Genomic DNA, 19,370 nt, shown 5'->3' with positions numbered 1-19,370 from the left:
TACATCCATACGCCTATTTAAAAATATAAATATAGTTAACCCTTTGTAATGTGAACCTTTAATCCAAGACTAAATAATTTCAAATTAACCTCACTAAAATATAAAAGAGTATGCGAATATATCCTGAGGAAAAGAGTTAATTGTCACCATTGTTATATCTTTCAAAAATTAGTTGTTAGAAGGCTTAACCCTTGCCCTCAAGTGTTTTTAATTACTTATATTTATAATATATAGATTTATAATTTATACACAGTATAGCAATAGCTATTAAAGCAATCTCACCTTTTGTTAATTTAGTAACACAAATGTTCCAGAAAAGGTTTTAGAAACATTTGTTCAATGAATTTATTGCTTTACTTTGCTGTGCTTTGGTCATGGATAGAGGCAAAGTTGGAGAATGTGAAATAGACTGCTCTGTCGATGTTGTGTAGACGTCTGCTGCATAAATGATAAATCTTTTCTTGTAGGTGCTAAAATTATATGTCAAGAGACATAAATAAATGAATAAATTCACTTTCATACATGCATACATCTGTCTCTATGCAACTCATTTTACTGCTTCTTTTAGTAGTTAATTTACTAATGAAGTGTGAATCTTTGAAAGCTGTGTTTTTCATATTTTGCTAATGTATTTTTACTCCTTTTTAGAAAAACTCCAAAAAAGCAGTTTTGAAATGATTTAATTTGTTTAATCTAGCTGAGTGATTCCCATCAGAATTTTGCCCCTGATTATGTCCTATGTATTTTCAATAAATAAGTTAAGCTTTTCCTGATGTAATATTATTTATGTTTCAGATGCCTTCATTTTCCCATATTAATAGTTCTTTCCTTATATTGTCTTTTTCTATATTTTATATTTATTTATTTATTTATTTATAGCTGTATTGGGTCTTTAAAAATTTTTTTTTAACATGTTTATTGGAGTATAATTGCTTTACAATGTTGTGTTAGTTTCTGCCGTATAACAAAGTGAATCAGCTATATGTATACATATATCCCCATATCTGCTCCCTCTTGCATCTCCCTCCCTCCCGCCCTCCCTATCCCACCCCTCTAGGTGGTCACAAAGCACCAAGCTGATCTCCCTGTGCTATGCAGCTGCTTCCCACTAGCTATCTCTTTTACATTTGGTAGTGTATATATGTCAGTGGTACTCTCTCACTTTGTCCCAGCTTACCCTTCCCCCTCCCTGTGTCCTCAAGTCCATTCTCTACGTCTGCGTGTTTATTCCTGTCCTGCCCCTAGGTTCATCAGAGCCATTTTTTTTTTTTTTTTAGATTCCATATGTATGTGTTAGCATTTGGTATTTTTCTCTTTCTGACTTTCTTCACCCTTATGACAGACTCTAGGTCCATCCACCTCACTGCAAATAACTCAATTTCATTTCATTTTATGGCTGAGTAATATTCCATTATACATATATGTGCCACATCTTCTTTATCCATTCATCTGTCGATGGACACTTAGGTTGCTTCCATGACCTGGCTATTGTAAATAGTGCTGCAATGAACATTGTGGTACATGTCTGTTTTTGAATTATGGGTTTCTCAGGGTATATGCCCAGTAGTGGGATTGCTGGGTCATATGGTAGTTCTTTTTTTAGTTTTTTAAGGAACCTTCATACTATTCTCCATAGTGGTTGTATCAATTTACATTCCCACCAACAGTGCAGGAGGGTTCCCTTTTCACCACACCCTTTCCAGCATTTGTTTCTAGCTTTTTGATGATGGCCATTCGTTGCTGATGCGGGCTTTCTCTAGTTGTGGCGAGTGGGGACTACTCTTCATTGAAGTGGGTGGGCTTCTCATTGCGGTGGCTTCTCTTGCTATGGAGCATGGGCTCTAGGGCGCGTGGGCTTCAGTAGTTGTGGCACATGGACTCAGTAGCTGCGGCTCATGGACTCAGTAGTTGTGACTCACGAGCTTAGTTGCTCTGCGACATGTGGGATCTTCCCAGACCAGTTATCGAACCCCTGTCCCCTGCATTGACAGGCGGGTTCTTAACCACTGTGCAACCAGGGAAATCCCTATATTTTATCTTTTAAAAAATATCTTCTAAGAGTTCAGAGACTTCAACATAAACCTTGAACATTTTCACTTTACTGTGGCTAGAAACCAAAACGCTATGTGAATAAGGTTATATATTTTCAATGTTTGCAAGGGTCAGAAATGTGCAAAAAGTGAGTAGTTGAGGTTATGTGACCAAAAAGGTTTCATATGAAGGATAACTGTTCAGGTCTCTTGGGCGAAACCATTCTTCAAGTATGTGTTTGCAATTTAAGAAAATACTGATGTCGTTCTTAGCTAGAAATATAGCAGTAGTATTCATGGAAATATTTAACTGAACTTTGATGCTATAAGTTATAGCAAGATATTAAGTGTGAACCATATGCAGTTTAAAAGCATTTGCTAATATATAAATGATAAAAAGAGGCTTATAATTATCTTACCGTTATTTATCTTTCTTGTTGAAATTCTCTGCTGAAATATTACTCTTATAATGTCTATTCAAAGAATATTCGATCATTTTAATTTAATAAGTGAAATTTTTTAGTGTTTCTCAATTAATTAAAAATTAGGGCCTATGTATTGATTAAATCTATTACTGTTATTTAAATTTTGAGTTAAAGTTTCATAAATTTTCAAGAAAGAGAATATTCTACCACAATTTTTTTGTAAATTCTAAATGTAAACAATTAATCTAGAAAATATTTATTTTTCCAAATTATAAAATTAATGCTTCTGTGACAAATAAGTGCCTCTTTTGTGGAATTTTTAATAAATAATTTGAATGTCAATTTGTCCTACAATTTTCTTTTCTAATTTTAATGTTGAAACAGAATGACAAGCTATTAATTAAAAAAAAAAAATCCCTACAAGTATGGAAGGCAACAGTGATTTACTGGTAGTTTCTTTTTCCAGTTCTATTCTATGTAGGTAGTAAAGTGTGGATTTAGTAGAATGACTGCAAGGGTTATTGTTTTTCTTTTAATAAGTATTGCTTATTAATTTTTCTTACATCAATAATTGGATCTTAGGCAGATCATAATAAAAATATCCATATTAATACCAAGTGGAGAAAAACTGCAGACCAATAGATGATTGTAGCAACACATGGGACACTGTGGAGAGAAGAAAAGTCATAATCAAACTAAGTATTAAATTATAGATAGGCAGTTTTCAGAGAACACCATGTGAAGTTGGAGTATAATTTCGTGTTAAATTATTCCATCTTTATTTACAGCTGCACTCCAATTCTGACAAAGGTGATGGATCTGTGAAGTACATCCTTACTGGAGAAGGTGCTGGGACTATATTTATCATTGATGATACCACGGGTGACATCCACTCAACAAAAAGCCTAGACAGAGAGCAGAAGACCCACTATGTGCTTCATGCTCAGGCTATTGACAGACGAACAAACAAGCCCCTTGAACCTGAATCTGAGTTTATCATCAAAGTGCAAGACATCAATGACAATGCTCCGAAGTTCACAGATGGACCATATATCGTAACTGTGCCTGAAATGTCAGATATGGGTAAGAGAAATCATTTTTATATTTTGGCAGTTAATATATTTTTGATGATCCAAAAATCATCTTTTGAAGACCAGTTTTTAAATTTTGGGAGGGGAGTGAAGAATTCTGAAGAAGTTCCAAAATATTTTCATAATTTCCTATGGCCTAAAGTGTTAAAGAATATTTGGCCTAGCTATTCTAATACTTATTAAAACAAATTTCTGAATCTGTAGGTTTTAGAAACAGCTTGATCTCAAGGAAAAACAACGATACATGAGAAAACACTTGCAATTCATGCTTAACTGGCATAATTCTTTGACCATACCAACACATTCAGTGACAATTTGTATAGATACAGATAATATAATGTTGGAAATCTATTGCTATGTCTTTTATGCTTGCAGGTTATGATCAAATTATACTAGTATTAATAGTACAAGCAATAGCTACATTAATCAATAAACTTTGCAGATACTCCTAAACATTTACATCCCTTATTTATTTTAAAATATATGACAACCCTGTGAAGTATTTTGAATACCGCTTTAAAGCTGTGCAAAGTGGTGTACAGTATGTAAGTAACTTTCCCAAATTCTTTCCCAAATTGCTAGAAGAAATTGACTCTAGGCTCTCCTGAATGCAGAGCCTACACTGCGTTTGATAAATCGTGATTGAGGTCTCCAGTCTTCTGATCATCTGGGGCTCTCCTACCACTCACAGATTTCCATGGTTTAGCTATTTTATTTTATTTTTATCTCAGATGATAAATTTCCTAAATATAATTAGAATAATGTTCAGCTGTGATAATAATATTTTTATTACCTCTGTGAGGCTCTCAGTTTGGATTTAGAACGTATATTTTGAATAAAGGTTTTACATATTTAAGTTTCCTGTATATGTATGGGTTTTAAATTAAGTATTATAGTCACGAATCCAGTCACTCTGTGTAATTGGATATATATATATGGTTTTTATAATTTGAAAATTTTTCCAGTTTTATTGAGATATAATTGACATACAGCACTGTATGAGTTTAAGGTGAACAGCATGATGGCTTAACTTACATATATTGTGAAATGATTACCACAGTATGTTTTGTTAACATCCTTTGTCTCATATACATAAGGTTTTTTAATTCAAGATTGCAGTTTATTTTTTTTTTTCCCAGATCCACTCATCTTAGTTCTCCTGAGATTGGCAGATAGCTTCTGAATCCATTGGGGAAGCAGGTTAGAAAGAGAGACTAAGTTCTCCTCCTTAACCAGAATCTCAGGGGAGAAAGCCATTGCTAATCTGGCTCCCCAGGGACCAGAGTAGAGTGCAGGGTCTAGCCTCAGAGAGCCTGTGGAAAGGCCTAGAAGACACTCATGCTCGTTGGTCTCTTAGGAAAGTTAAACAGCGCAACACCATTATTCCTGGCAGGTGAGAGTTTGTGTGAAAACTCCAGAACAGCCTTCCTCCTAGCACCTTGTCAAGGGACTGACAGCCCATCAGCCAGTCATCTTCTCCTATGAAAGCGAAGAGCTCTATGACTCTGCCACTTGTGAGAATGCCATTGGTAAGGTACTGCCAGGGGCCAAGTAAGAACCCCGGGGAGCGCAAAGGAAACGACGGTCACCAGGGCAGGCAAAGCACCATAGAGAGAAAAACGGGAACAGCAGTCATTACCAAGAAAGAGTATTGAACGGTAGATAATCAGAGCACTAGTGTTTTAAGGACACTGCAGAGAGATTTCTGTAACTCAAAGCCATGTTTTCTATAAACAAGTAAACAACAAAAAAATCAATTGTATGCATTGAGGCATGAAGGGTCACTGATAAGACCCAAATTATTTTTCTGGAACTTAAGAACATCCCAGACTGGAAGAAAGAGCTAAAAATCAGAGGGCAAAAATACAAATATATGGCAATTGTGAGAAATAGATGAGACTTAGAGTATATGTTAATTAGACCTAGCATGTGAATAACACATGTTCCCAGAGAGCAGGAAACAGCAGATGAAGTAGAGGAGCAATAACATTTTTTTCCTGGAGGTGAGGAATATACAGAATTTACAAGTTTAAGAGACTTCCTGAGTTCCTGGAAAGGGTAATAGGATAAGAATCAAACTTAGGCTTTAGGAACTTTGCCAGGATTCACCTAAGGATACAGAGAAAATTTTTACAAACTTTCAGATATGTAAAAATTACCTATTAGGAAAAGATATTTTCACATCATATTTATCACTTGAAATATTGGAAAGTGGTTAACGATTGAATACCATTGTCAGCCTACAGAGAAAAGACTGAAACCCCAAATCCTTCATTCAGGCAAAACATGATTCATCTGTTAGCATGAAAGAAATATGTGGAGAAGGATCCAGAAAGTATATCATCCTCCCACCTTACCTAGAAAAATATTTAGGAAAACAGTTGACATTGAAAATAGTTGAAATGAATCAGAACAGAGATTGAAAAGCCAAGGAAAATGACAAGGGGAGGAAAAAAGTTATCAGAAATGTACCCTGAAATATATATGTGTGTGTGAACACAGTGAAAGCTAAGTGGGTACATGTGAGCCTGTTAAAGAATGCTGGACATTTAGGAATCATGAAGCCTAAAGGAATCATTGCAGCAAAGGCTGGAGGACTTAGGAACAAGCCAAGACATTTCAGTCCTCATCTAGGACTTGGAGAGAAAGGTAGGAAGGGGAGGGAAATACTAGGGAAGCTGAACCTTGAACTACACGGGTGTGAACTGCGTGGGTCCACTTACAGGAACCTCCTACACAAAGGCCAACCGTAATAGCTTATCCGTGGATTTTTGACTGCACAGGGGGTTGGTACCCCTAACCCCCAAGTTGTTCAAGGGTCAACTGTATTCTTAAGTTCTTTTATGGAGACAAGTATGGTTGAAGGAGAAATATTTAATGCCTGAAAGTAGTGGAGAAAAGGGACAAAGCAGAGTAGGCTTTCAGTCTCTTTTGTACCACAGTTCCATGCATGATTTCTGGTGAAAGAGTATGGCAAGCTTTAGGCAATATTGGAAATCATATTGTGTGTGTGTGTATGAACTCATTGTGGAAAAACAAATACATAAAAATTATAATAGCATCTAATGCACATTGTAATATGAACATATGGAAGGTGATATAAAAGTTAGTGGAGTGAGAAACTCACTTTACATTGTGGGCTTAAGAATGAGTGGTATTTGCACTGCCTCTAATTTTAGAAGTCAAACAAACAAACAACAACAACAACAACAAAAACTAGTAATGTGGTGCAGGACAGAAGAGCAAACCATGGCAGTGGAGACAAATCCAGCCTGCTGTCTGTTTTTATGAACAAAGTTTTACCAGAACAAAGCCATACCCGTGCATTTAAATATTGCTTATGGTAGTTGGGCTTTGCAGTAGCAGAGTTGAGTTTGCAGCCAACACTATGGCTCACAAAGCCCAAAATGTTTACTATGTTGCCTTTTACAGTAAAAGTTTGCCAACCTCTACTGTAAGGGACTTTAGAGAATGACCCTCTAATACTCTTGATAGACAGGCACCTGTTGATCCAGGGCAGTTAGTGTTCTGACAGCCCAGCTGACTATATACACATATACAAAAATATGGCATTTGTCACAAACAATAGGATCATGCTTCTTCTTCCATTTAGGTAAATGCTGTTAGTTACCCAATATTCAGCTTCCCCTTCCCTATTACTAAGAGAACTCAGTTTTGTTTTTTTTTTAATTTTTATTTATTTATTTATTTATTTATTTACTTTTTTATGGCTGTGTTGGGTCTTCGTTTCTGTGCGAGGGCTTTCTCTAGTTGGCGGCGAGCGGGAGCCACTCTTCATCGCGGTGCACGGGCCTCTCACTATCGCGGCCTCTCTTGTTGCGGAGCACAGGCTCCAGACACGCAGGCTCAGTAGTTGTGGCTCACGGGCCTAGTCGCTCCGCGGCACGTGGAATCTTCCCAGACCAAGGCTCGAACCCGTGTCCCCTGCATTGGCAGGCAGATTCTCAACCACTGCGCCACCAGGGAAGCCCGAGAACTCAGTTTTGATCAGGGTGACACTGTGCAGAATTAAATATTCATCTCCTACCATACCTTTTCATCTAAGAATGACCATGTGATGTAATTCTAGATGGTAAGATGTTAAGCAGAGGCAATTAGGTGGAACTTCCAGGAAAGATACAGGCTTCCTGCCAAAAAATCACACCTGGCATGCATATTTCACCCATCACCATTTTCCTTTCAATTGTTGCCTAAAGCAGATGTGGTACAGAAATGTAGCAGCCACTTGCAACCTAAAGATGAAAGCCTGTTGCTTTAGTGCAGAAAGATAAAAGGGCCTGGAAAAATGATCCATTACAGAACTGACCTCCAGCTCTGGTCTGCGAATCCCAAGAGCCTTCTTAAGAAAGTAAATCTCATCTTTTTAAGCTATCGAGTTGGATTTCAGATACGTGCAGCTGCACTGAATCTGAATTGATAGCTGGACAAATTCTAGGTTTCAGCATGAACCCAGTAACCAAAGAATTGAACCTAATACTGAATCCAAAGGAGTGGCGAGTAAGGTTTTAGCATCAGAAGAGAAACAGTGCTGTCAGTTTCTATTAAGTGGCTTGATTTGGGAATGATACAGAAAATCATCCGTCCTTTCCATTTCTACTATGTAATTGTGACGCTAGATGATTTTGCCATGGCACCAATATTTATTTCTGCATGTGATGAAGCTAACAGTTGATTTCAGATATCTAAATCATGTTTCCTATCAACTGTAGAATCAATTGGATCCATAGAAGTTCTGATGAGTGGATAAAATGAGTACGATCAAATAAACATGGGGAAATTACGTTAGCAGGAGATTCTTAGGAAAAATAAACACGTTAATTATATAAAAAAATCTCAAATTTCACTAGTAATTTAAGAAAACACGAAGGAGAAGGAGATAGCAATGTTCACCTACCAAGTATGCAAATTTGATAATTCACAAAATTGTTAATGTGCAGAACCATTAGCGGAAAGGTTGATTTTCATAGTTTTTTGGCGGGTAATTTGGCAATGTCTATCAAAACTTTTAAAAGAACATATATTTATTGTAGAAAGCTATTTTATAGATATACTCACATGGATATGCAAAGATATAAAAGGAAGGATGCCCATTGTAGTATTGTTCACAATAGTGAAAAATAGAAAACACACTTAAAGTACACTAATAAAGAAGTTCTCAAATGAATGATTCTTCATATACTGATACCCTAGGCAGCCTTAAAATGAATGAATTTAGACTGTGTATGCTGACATTCAAAGATCCAGAGTATTTTAGTGAGAAAAAAGTTTTCAGAAATCCATGTGGAATAGAATCTACTTTATTTTTAAAAATAAATACGAGTTACAGAATATGCATACTCATACATAAGAAATATCTGAAGGAGACACACACACACAGGTAAAAGTGATTACTTCTACAAAGAGGGTTGCAGGTTTATTTGGTATGAGAGAAGTACATTCTTCTTTATTAAAATAATATATACATGTTATTTATGAAATGATAATGAAAAGTAAAAAGTAGATTTGTGAAAATAGACATTAATAATATTTACATTTAAAACTATACATTTTCAATACTAATAATAGCTAACAAGAGTGTGATAGGTGACAACAAAATTTTCGCAACAGAAGGTGACTGATAAGATCATTGTTTTTACCATATACACATTAATTGAGTTTTGAATCATCCAGTCATTAAAAAAAAACTGTATCCTTTACTCTCTCCAATTCTTTCTGAAAAGAAGGAGAGAGAGAGTGAAGGCATTTAGTGTGCTAAGAAATGTGATAGTGGCTAGTAATAAAACGGTAAATAAAACAAGGCCCCTAAATTTGAGCAGACTGCAGACATGTAAACAGACAATTTCAATATGGCGTTTGATAAGCAAAAAAATAGAGGGCCCATACAGTTTGACTGGGAGCCCTGCTTGCAGACTAGAGAAGACATCCTCTGAATCTTATATAATGTGTGGGGCTTTTTCAGTTAGACAAGGAGAAAAATGTGCATTTTACATAGAAGACACATGATGAAAAACACTCCTCTCTCTTCCCTGTGGGGTTGTATAGTTTAGAGTGTGTGTGTGCGTGTGTGCACGCACGCCTGCTTGTGTGATTAAGGGGGCATAAGCAGGATCATCGTGCAAATGATGGATTCCCTGTAGAGCTTTGCAAAATGTGATATGAGAATACAGAGCGGGCAAGAGAAGGCAGCACCAGGGACCTCTTATGTGTGCACGTTTTTATCAGATGACTGTTTCTTGTTTATCCATTGCTAAGAAATGGTCATGGAGACCTCCAAGTAGTTGCCGGGTGTTATACTGCCAGTGAGAACAGCATAACGTGATAGTATATTTCTGTCAGTGAGTAATAACAAGCAGACAAAGTCTGTGGCATTCTGGATGTTTTCAAAAAGGAAGATGCAAAATAAACTGAAGTGGTTTTTGTTGCATGTTTTAAAATAAGGTTTTTCTTTATCTCTTAGATTTACATACGCCATGTAATTTCAGCTAATATCTAGGGTATCGTATCCCCCTAGAAGAGTTTTGCAACCTTTCCACTATTGACATGTAGGACTGGATAATTCTTTGCTATGGGGGCTATCCTGTGCCTTGTAGGTTCTTTGCTATGGGGGCTATCCTGTGCCTTGTAGGTTCTTTGCTATGGGAGCTATCCTGTGCCTTGTAGGTTCTTTGCTATGGGGGCTATCCTGTGCCTTGTAGGTTCTTTGCTATGGGGGCTATCCTGTGCCTTGTAGGTTCTTTGCTATGGGGGCTATCCTGTGCCTTGTAGGTTCTTTGCTATGGGGGCTATCCTGTGCCTTGTAGGTTCTTTGCTATGGGGGCTATCCTGTGCCTTGTAGGTTCTTTGCTATGGGGGCTATCCTGTGCCTTGTATGTTCTTTGCTATGGGGGCTATCCTGTGCCTTGTAGGTTCTTTGCTATGGGGGCTATCCTGTGCCTTGTAGGTTCTTTGCTATGGGGGCTATCCTGTGCCTTGTAGGTTCTTTGCTATGGGAGCTATCCTGTGCATTATAGGATGTTCAGCAGCATTCCTGGTCTCTCTACTCATTAGATTTCAATAGCATCCCTCCCACCGCTGCCATATCGTGATGTCTTCAGACACTGCCCAAAGATCTCTGGAGGTCAAAATTGCTCTCAGTTGAGAATCCCTGCCCTAAGAAACATGCAAAATAAAAGAATGAAAAGATTTCAAAATAGAAACATGAATGGGAGAAAAAATATTTGTTAAATTTCGAGTCACTTCCAAAGAGAACCCCATAGTGTTGGAATGCTCATGCCATATATTTTGTGACCAAAACCAATTCTATCTGCCCAGGTAAGCAGTGTTCATGTTTAGGTATTAGTTGCCATATTTAAATGGATAACGTTTTGAAAACAGTGAGGAAAACCATTGAATAAAGTTAGGATATTTGTGCTCACAGAAAGTAGAGTAACAGGTGTGGCTACATGAGAGTCATTGTGGTGCTTGTTTAAATCTGCCTGTTTTTGTAGCACTGATTTAGAAAAGGACCATTTGAATTATGATGGGTGTCTAGTAAGCTATTGGCTGTCACATTGCTTTTTTCAAAACTTATCTAAAGATGTGATTGCCTTCAACAAAGTGAACATATGTGGACAGAATGACATTATAATATTCTGGAGGGCAAATGTAACCTGATAGGACTATGAAGAGACTGGTACATATTTTATCAATACACACTTAACATTTTTTGTCTTCTTTATTCTCTGATATGTGGTTTATTATCATTCCAATCTTGATGACTTTACCACCTCTTACCGATTATTCTATAGAAGTACTTCTTTAATTTGATTTTCTGTAATTTTATTAAAAGTCTGTGTTTTTCAAAGAGGGCAGTGACCATGAGATGAAATTATTCCCTTTTTGGAGTCAGTGTTCAGGTGCATGTGTGGCTTTTTGAAAATGAAGATAGAATGAATAAAATCTTATTTGTAAATAGCATTGCCATTCTCAGATGGAAAGGGAACAATTGTCTTAAGACCTTTAGTGGTATTATAATAATATATATTATTATCATAAAAAAGCTAGCAAAGGTTTATTTTTAATTGTGTGTATTGGTAAATCTCTTTTTTAAAAAACAATAATTTTGTCTCTTCTATTTGTGTGTAAGTATACCCACATTTCTTCAGTTCTAGTATTGCTTTTGCCTGGAATCAGAAGTACAAATTTAAATTTGGTTGCATTGCAATCACCTTAAATTTTCAAAAAATTGCTTTATATATGGAAATTGTTTCAAAGAAAATCATGCCAGATCACAATCTAATTTGCTTGAAAATAAATTTCACATCTTCTTTGTTTTTCACAGAAACATATTTATAAGGAAATATATAAATCTCTACCTATTCTCTTCTATATGTTAATAAAATATACCAACAATTAAACATTATTTAAAAGCATTTTTTAAATTGTAACAGATTATAGGAATAATGGTTTTTAATTAATTGGAGAGAGAGCAGAATATACTTTATGAAAATTATGAATCTATAATTTATGAACTCTAATTTCAATGGAGTGCTAAAACTTAATTTGGCATATCAGGAGAAGATACAAAGTTTTACTCTATGACCCTTAAATTCTGCAAGGTTCTTTGTCTTTGGAGATGTATTAAAACATCCCCAATCTTTTTCATGTTTTCTTTGTTCCCTTCCAACCTCTAAACCCCAGACCTGTTTCCATTTGCAGCTGTGTTCTTTGTTGCAAAGCAACAAGAAGAGACACCAGCTGTGCTTATTTTATTGTGCTGCTTGTTGGGGAACTAATTTAATTCTTCCCAAACATCTTGGGAGCTTCACCTGGATATCTTCCAGGATTCTAGTAGCAATTTTATAATTATTACCCTGGGGCATAACTTCAGAATGAGATAATTTCAGTAAAGTGAAGCTGACACTGCAATCCTACATGGTAGATTAGGGTGCATATGAAGAATCACATAGAACAAGTGATGAATCATACATTGGACAAAATTTTCTAAGGTTCATAAGCTTTTTCCTCTTAACTTCTCAAAACTTTTCTTCTGTATCAGTTAGCTTTTGTTTTGTAACAAACCAAGCCACAATTGACTGGCTCAAAATATCATTCATTGTACATGGACCATCAGAGAGAGAAATTAAGAAAACAATCCTGTTTACAATAGCATCAAAAAGAATAAAATACTTAGGAATAAATTTAACAGAGGAGGTGAAAGATCAGTACACTGAAAACTATAAGACACTGAGGAAAGAAATTGAAGGAGACCAAATAAATGGAAAGATAGTCTGTGTTCATGGATTGGAAGAATATTGTTAAGATGTCCATACTACCTAAGGTAATCTACAGATTTAATACAATCCTTATGAAAACCACAATGGTGTTTTCCACATAAATAGAACAAACAATCCTAAAATTTGTATGGATCCTCAAAAGACCCCTAGAAGCCACAGCAGTCATGAGAAAGAATAAAGCTGGAGGCATCACACTTCCTGATTTCAAACTATATTATAAAGCTGTAGTGATCAAAACAGTACAGTACTGGCATAAAAACAGACACATAGATCAATGGATCAGAATAAAGAGCCCAGAAGTACCCATGCATATATGGTTAATGAATTGATGACAAAAGAACTAAGAATATATAGTGAGGAAAGTATAGTCTCTTTGATAAATGGGGTAGGGAAAACTGGATAGCTACATGCAAAAGAATGAATCTGGACCCCTATCTTACACCATACACAAAAATCAACTCAAAATGGATTAAAGACTTGTTGAATGTAACACTTGCAACTGTAGAACTCCTAGAGGAAAATATAGTGGGTAAACTCCTTGACATCAATCTTGGCAATGACTTTTTAATTTTGACACCAAAAGCAGAAATAAACAAGTGGGGCTTTAGAAAGTTTCTACACAGCAAAGGAAACCATCAACAAAAAGAAAAGACAACTCATGAAATGGGGGAAATACTTCACATTCATTCTTAGGGCAGCATTTCAAGAGAGTGAGAGCAGAAGCTTCAAGGGTTTTTGAAGAGAAGGCTCAGAAGTTCTACTACTCTACTTTTGCTGTATTCTATTACTGTACATCACTTGAAACAATGTTCTGTAAATATTTATTGAATGATAATATGTCAGCCCTTTCCACCTACACTTATGTTTGGAGGAAAGAGCTTGTAAAAATACAGCCTCTTAATTTTTTGAACATCATTGTTCGGATATCTGGTAAAAAAGTTTTATTGCTTTATGGAGTAATGATTCTTTTTATTTTCTTGTAAATAATTACATTTGTTTTTTCAAGAAGGACCACAAAACCAATTTATTTTCTCACTTTTATTCAATGATTGATATGATCTACCAGATTGCATTTTATGCTACTTCAGATTCCTTAGTTTCTCCATTTACTTTTTATGAAAGTATACTAGACTTGGAATTCCCCAATAAAACTGATCAATTCATAATAGAAAGTACTTCACTGGAATAGATAAATTATTTCACCATAAGTTGGACCCAATTTACAAAAATTAAATCTCCACATTATTTTTTTTTTTGTTTTTGGCCGCACCATTGGACTTGCAGGATCTTAGTTCCCTGAGCAGAGATTGAACCCAGGCCCTCTGCAGTGAAAGTGCAGAGTCCTAACAACTGGACTGCCAGGGAATTCCCAAATCTTCACGTAATGTTTTAAAAAATATATTCAAAAATGATTTTCATGTATATGCTCCTCAGTGTAGGAAATGTGAATACAAAGCAAACCAATCAGTTTTGGCAATTCTAGATATAACTTATGTTCAAGTAAATGTAAAAAATATAATGGGTGAAATTTTCATAATGGCTAAAGGAACATTCTGGTGTATAAATTAGCCTTGGAACTTAATACTTCTCTTCATGGAGATAATGTCTTTTTTTAAAAAAATACAACTAAAATTTTTTACTACAACTGACCTTAGGGCATCCTGGGCTTATTACAGTGGTCCCCAACCTTTTTGGCACCAGGACTGGTTTTGTGAAAGACAGTTTTTCCTGGACCGGGGTTGGGGGGGTGGGGGGATGGATCAGATGATAATGTGAGGCACGGTTCAGGCAGTAACGCAAGCAGAAGCAGTTGGGAGCTTATGGGAGCGGCAGATGAAGCTTCGTTCTCTCACCCACCGCTCACCTCCCGCTGTGCGTCCCAGTTCCCAGCTTATATTTTATTGCTCACTACTTTATATTATACATTAACTTGAGCTTGTCTGATATTTTACTGATTTGTAGGTCCTTCACATTTTTTTATTATTTTATTTCTGTGTCATAGGCACCTAACAAGGTATCACAAATTTAATAGTCAATAAATAAATAGACTCTATATGGAATAAAGACAAAATATACTTTTTATAGAGGTGAAGAGCTATTATTCCATGTGATTTTTTTTTCTGTATATTTATCACATAAATGTATAGATATAAAATTTTCTTATTAAAATCATTCTTAATATTTACAAAATTTACTGACATTTTATATAGATTTATCCTAATTATGGCCACTTTTGTTGTTTTTCTCCCTCTCCTCTCCTTTCGTCTCCTCTCCTCTCCTCTCGTCTTCTTTCCTTTCTTCTTTCTTTCCTTTCTGGTGAAATAGACCAAACCAAAAATCTCATATTAGACACTTGCCATTACTTAATTATCACTGATAATATTAATTAATCTATGCTATTACCCCTATATTTTAATAAAGGCTCATAAATTGAAATTGCTGTGAAATATTATAAAATGAAAAATATGGGAATTCCCTGGTGGTCCAGTGGTTAGGACTCCGCACTTTTACTGCCGAGGGCCTGGGTTCAGTCCCTGGTCAGGGAACTGAGATCCCGCTAGCTATGCCAAAACAAAACGAAACAAAAAAAGCCTTGAGGCAGTCTTTCTGTCCCTAAGCCTCTCTGAGTCTAGAATCACTGTCCTAAAAGGAAGCAGCTATACATTCCCATCATTATATTAAAAAAAAAAAAATTTTTTTAAGTGTGAAATCATTGTATTAGAGCACATGCTCCTGAAATTTCATTCTAAAAACTCATGTGCAAAAAATTCAACCTTACTTTTTTGGGTAGTTTTTGCCATTTTCTAGGAGTCAGGTATAGAGTGAAGGCATAGCAATCAGGTGTGGGGTGAATGTTCTGTGTTCAAATATACAGAGAAGGCTCAGCATGAGGTATAAGGAAAAGGCCCAGCAAAGAGGACTAGAGTGAATACACAGTGCCCAGCAAACAGGTACAGAGTGAACATACAGGGATCAAGGATAGAGGAAGTCATCGTGATCACATGTAGAATGAAGGCACAGTGATTAAGTATAAAGTAAAAACACTGCAGTCAGGTATAGCAAGAAGGTATAGTGATGAGGTGTGACAGAAGGCAAAGTGATCAGGTAGAGAGTGGTGGCACAGTGGGAAAGAGGAATGTCTGTGCCATCGTAGATTCCTGCTGCCATCTACCAGATGTCTTTATTCCCTCTGTTTTTCAGGGCTCAGTCCTTGAGGGTCATAATTGCCTGCCGTCTGTCTTAATTGAGAGTGCTCTTGAGGTCCGTTAAGTTTCTCTCAGCTAAATTTCATTTCCCACCTTAGTAAATGGAAAATATTTTCTTGCTCCCATACACTGGTAAGGAGAGAACCCTGTGAAGCTCAGTCTAGATCTTCTATGCTTTCACAAGTTAAATGGCCCCCTTATTATTAAAACATTTTATGGTCTTTATTATGCTGAGGTATGTTCTGTTTATATCTACTTTGTTCAGATTTTTTTAAGATAAGGGAATGTTGAATTTTGTTATACACTTTTCTGCATCTATTCACGTGACTTTTATTCTTCAAATTGTTAATATGTTGTATCACATTGACTGATTTGCAAATATTAAACCATCCTTGCGTTCTTGGGATAAATCCCACTTGATCGTGGTGTATGACCCTTTTAGTGTATTGCTGAATTTGGTTTGCTAACATTTTGTTGAGGATTTTTAAACCCATGCTCATCAGTGATATTGGCCTATATTTGTGTGTGTGGGGGGGCAGTGCTGTGTGTGGGTGTGTGTGATTTTCCTCTCTGGTTTTGGTATCAGGGTGATGTTGACCTAGTGGAATGAGTTCAGAAGCATATTTTCCTCTTCAATTTTTTGGAATAGTTTGAGAGCTATATACATTAATTCCTCTTTAAATGTTTGGTAAAATTCACCTGTGAAGCTATCTGGTCCTGGATTTTTGTTTGTTAGGTGTTTTTTTGATTACTATTCAATTTTGTTACTAGTGATCGGTCTGTTCATATTTTGTACTTTTTCTTGATTCAGTCTTGGAAGATTGTATATTTCTAGGAATTCATCTGTTTCTTCTAGGTTGTCCAATTTGTTGGCTTATAATTGTTTGTAATAATCTCTTATGATGCTTTATATTTCTGTGGTGTTGGTTGTAACTTCTCTTCCATTTCTGAGTTTATTTATTTGAGCATGTTCTTTTTTTTTCTTCATGGGTCTGGCTAAAGATTTATCAATTTTCTTTATCTTTTCAAGGAACCAGCTCTTAGTTTCCTTGAATTTCCTATTTTTTTCTAGTCTATATTTCATTTGTTTCTGCTCTGATCTGAATATTTCCTTTCTTCTACTAACTTTGGGCTTTGTTTTTCTTCTTTTTCTAGCTCCTTTACGTGTAAGGTTAGATTGTTTATCTGAGATTTTTCTTGTTTCCTGAGATAGGTCTTTATCACTACAAACTTCCCTCTTTGAACTATTTTTGCTGTGTCCCATGGATTTTAGAACACTGTTTTTCCTTTTTAATTTGCCTGGCTGTTTGTGAGGCCCAGCCATGACTTCTGTAGGCATGTTAGTGGGCAGGGCTGGTCCCCAGCTTGGCTGGCTTAGAAGTGTGATTGCAACTGCTGTGAGAGTGGTGATGCACTGGGTTGGCCCCAACATGTCTGGCTGTGAGGCACCGCCACAACTGCTGGTGTGCTAGGCTGGACCCCAGAGTGGGCGCTGCTTTAGAAGGACTCTGGTGGCAGCTGGGGGCACGCACTGGATGGGGTAGGGTGGGAACTGCTTTAGAAAGACTCTGGTGGCAGCTGGGGGCATGCACTGGATGGGGTAGGGTGGGAACTGCTTAGGAGGGATGCTGGTGCCAGTCCTCAGGGGAACTCCAGGGCAGGGCACATGGTGTTAACTAGGTAAATGGAGAGTGACAGAAATGGTGCCCCCAGTGCTGGGCCAGCTAGGTGAAAAGAGAGTTAAAAAAAAAAAAAAAAAATGGTGCCCACCAGTACTTCTCTCCCTGGAGAAAGTTTCACCTACTCCCTGCTCCTTCAGTACGTGTCCTAAAATTAGTCAATGAATCTCCTTCTCACATGACCCAGGCACATTTTAAGCTGCTGCCTCTGCACTAGGACTTGGGGTGAGTAAGTTTGTATGTAAGGCCTTCGTTAGCGATGTATCAGTTTCCTCTGGCTCTCCTAGATGTAAGCCCCACTGGTTTTCAAATCCAAACATTATGGGGGCTCGTCTTCTCCATGCAGGTTACCCAGGCTGGGGGGCACAGTGTGGGGCTCAGGCCCGAGGGAGGCCTCTGCAGCTGTGATATCCTTCCCACTTGTGGATTGTCACACCAGGGGTACGGGTTTCACTAGACTGCATCTCTGCCCCTCCTATAGTCTCCATGTGGCCTTTTCTTAAATCCTTAGTTGTAGAAATTCTGTTCTGCTGGTCTTCAGGTTGTTCTCAGAGATAGTTGTTCTATATGTGGTTGTAGTTTTAGTGTGTCCATGGGAGAAGGTGAGCTGAGGATTTTCATCCTTTGCTATCTTGAACGGGACTTGGAGTTATCTACTATTAAATTTCAACTAATCAATCCTAATCTGACTTTGCCATTGACTTTCTTCATGGAAGAAAATTAGTATTGAATTTTTGGTAGCACACTGAACAATTGTTGGCAAAGGAACCATACAAGCCATGGTTCCATTTAACTAAGGCCATCACAGTGGAATGTTTCCAAGTCTCACTGATGTGTTCATTAGTGTAAGTCTAACTAAATGATCTCAGTAAATCTTCCACTGCTGTATCACACTGAAGTGCCATGAAATATTGGAAAAATTCTGCTCCTTCTGAAGGGGGCACTGCTTTGGAAGTTTATCACAACATGGCATGTATATACGGCAAGGAAGAAGCAAACAGAAAAATAAGAACATGTGATGGCTTTTGTTTTACCCAACTGTTTGTGTTAAGTTGTTATCAGCAACAGAAAGAAGCTCAACTAGAAGAATCTAAGTGCACATCAGTAAACAATACGGAATATCATGTAGCTGTGAAAATTATATTTACCAAGATGGCATGGACATTTCCATGCCATGTTCTGTTATTACAGAAAAAGCTGCATAGAGTTCAGTTTAGTATGTGCATACTACAAGACAGACCTTTGAATGAGTGGAGAGAGTTATGAAAAGACATGTAAGACACTGATAAGATTGCTTTTCTTAAGGGAAATGGCACAGGAGGTATATTTTTCTTACTAAGATCATGTTTGACTTCTTTAATTTAAATATTCTGTAAGATAAATACAATTAACAAAAAGAGATTGCTTTGAGTAGGAGTGTTTCTGTATTGTCCTCTCAGCCAAGAGATGTAAGAGCACCAGTCTTGGAATTGCTTTGTAACTAAATTTACACTCTGTGTGACTAAAGCAGCTACTGACAAAGTCACGGAAACCTTGCTGGTTCCAAGCAGCATTTCATAAACCTCTTCCACCAGGCTTAATTTTCAGTCTTAAAAACATATATATACACATATATATATATACATATATATATATATGTGTAT

The 19,370-nt window shown here is 36.7% G+C and overlaps 1 protein-coding gene and 1 non-coding gene across 5 annotated transcripts in view; both read left to right on the top strand.

Moving 5' to 3' along the window:
• CDH18 (cadherin 18) overlaps positions 1 to 19,370 on the top strand; it is a 588,690-nt gene that overhangs the window by 334,650 nt on the left and 234,670 nt on the right. For all 4 annotated transcript variants that reach the window (XM_036849393.1, XM_036849392.1, XM_036849395.1 and 1 more), the window contains exon 3: positions 3,244 to 3,538. In XM_036849393.1, the coding sequence (XP_036705288.1) occupies positions 3,244 to 3,538 (295 nt within the window). The remainder of the gene's footprint in view (positions 1 to 3,243; positions 3,539 to 19,370) is intronic.
• TRNAK-UUU lies at positions 15,316 to 15,388 on the top strand. Its single transcript has one exon. It is a non-coding gene; the product is annotated as a tRNA-Lys (tRNA).

Source organism: Balaenoptera musculus, chromosome 3 (assembly GCF_009873245.2).
Source record: "Balaenoptera musculus isolate JJ_BM4_2016_0621 chromosome 3, mBalMus1.pri.v3, whole genome shotgun sequence".
NCBI lineage: Eukaryota > Metazoa > Chordata > Mammalia > Artiodactyla > Balaenopteridae > Balaenoptera > Balaenoptera musculus.
This window is presented reverse-complemented; position numbering and strand designations above follow the sequence as displayed.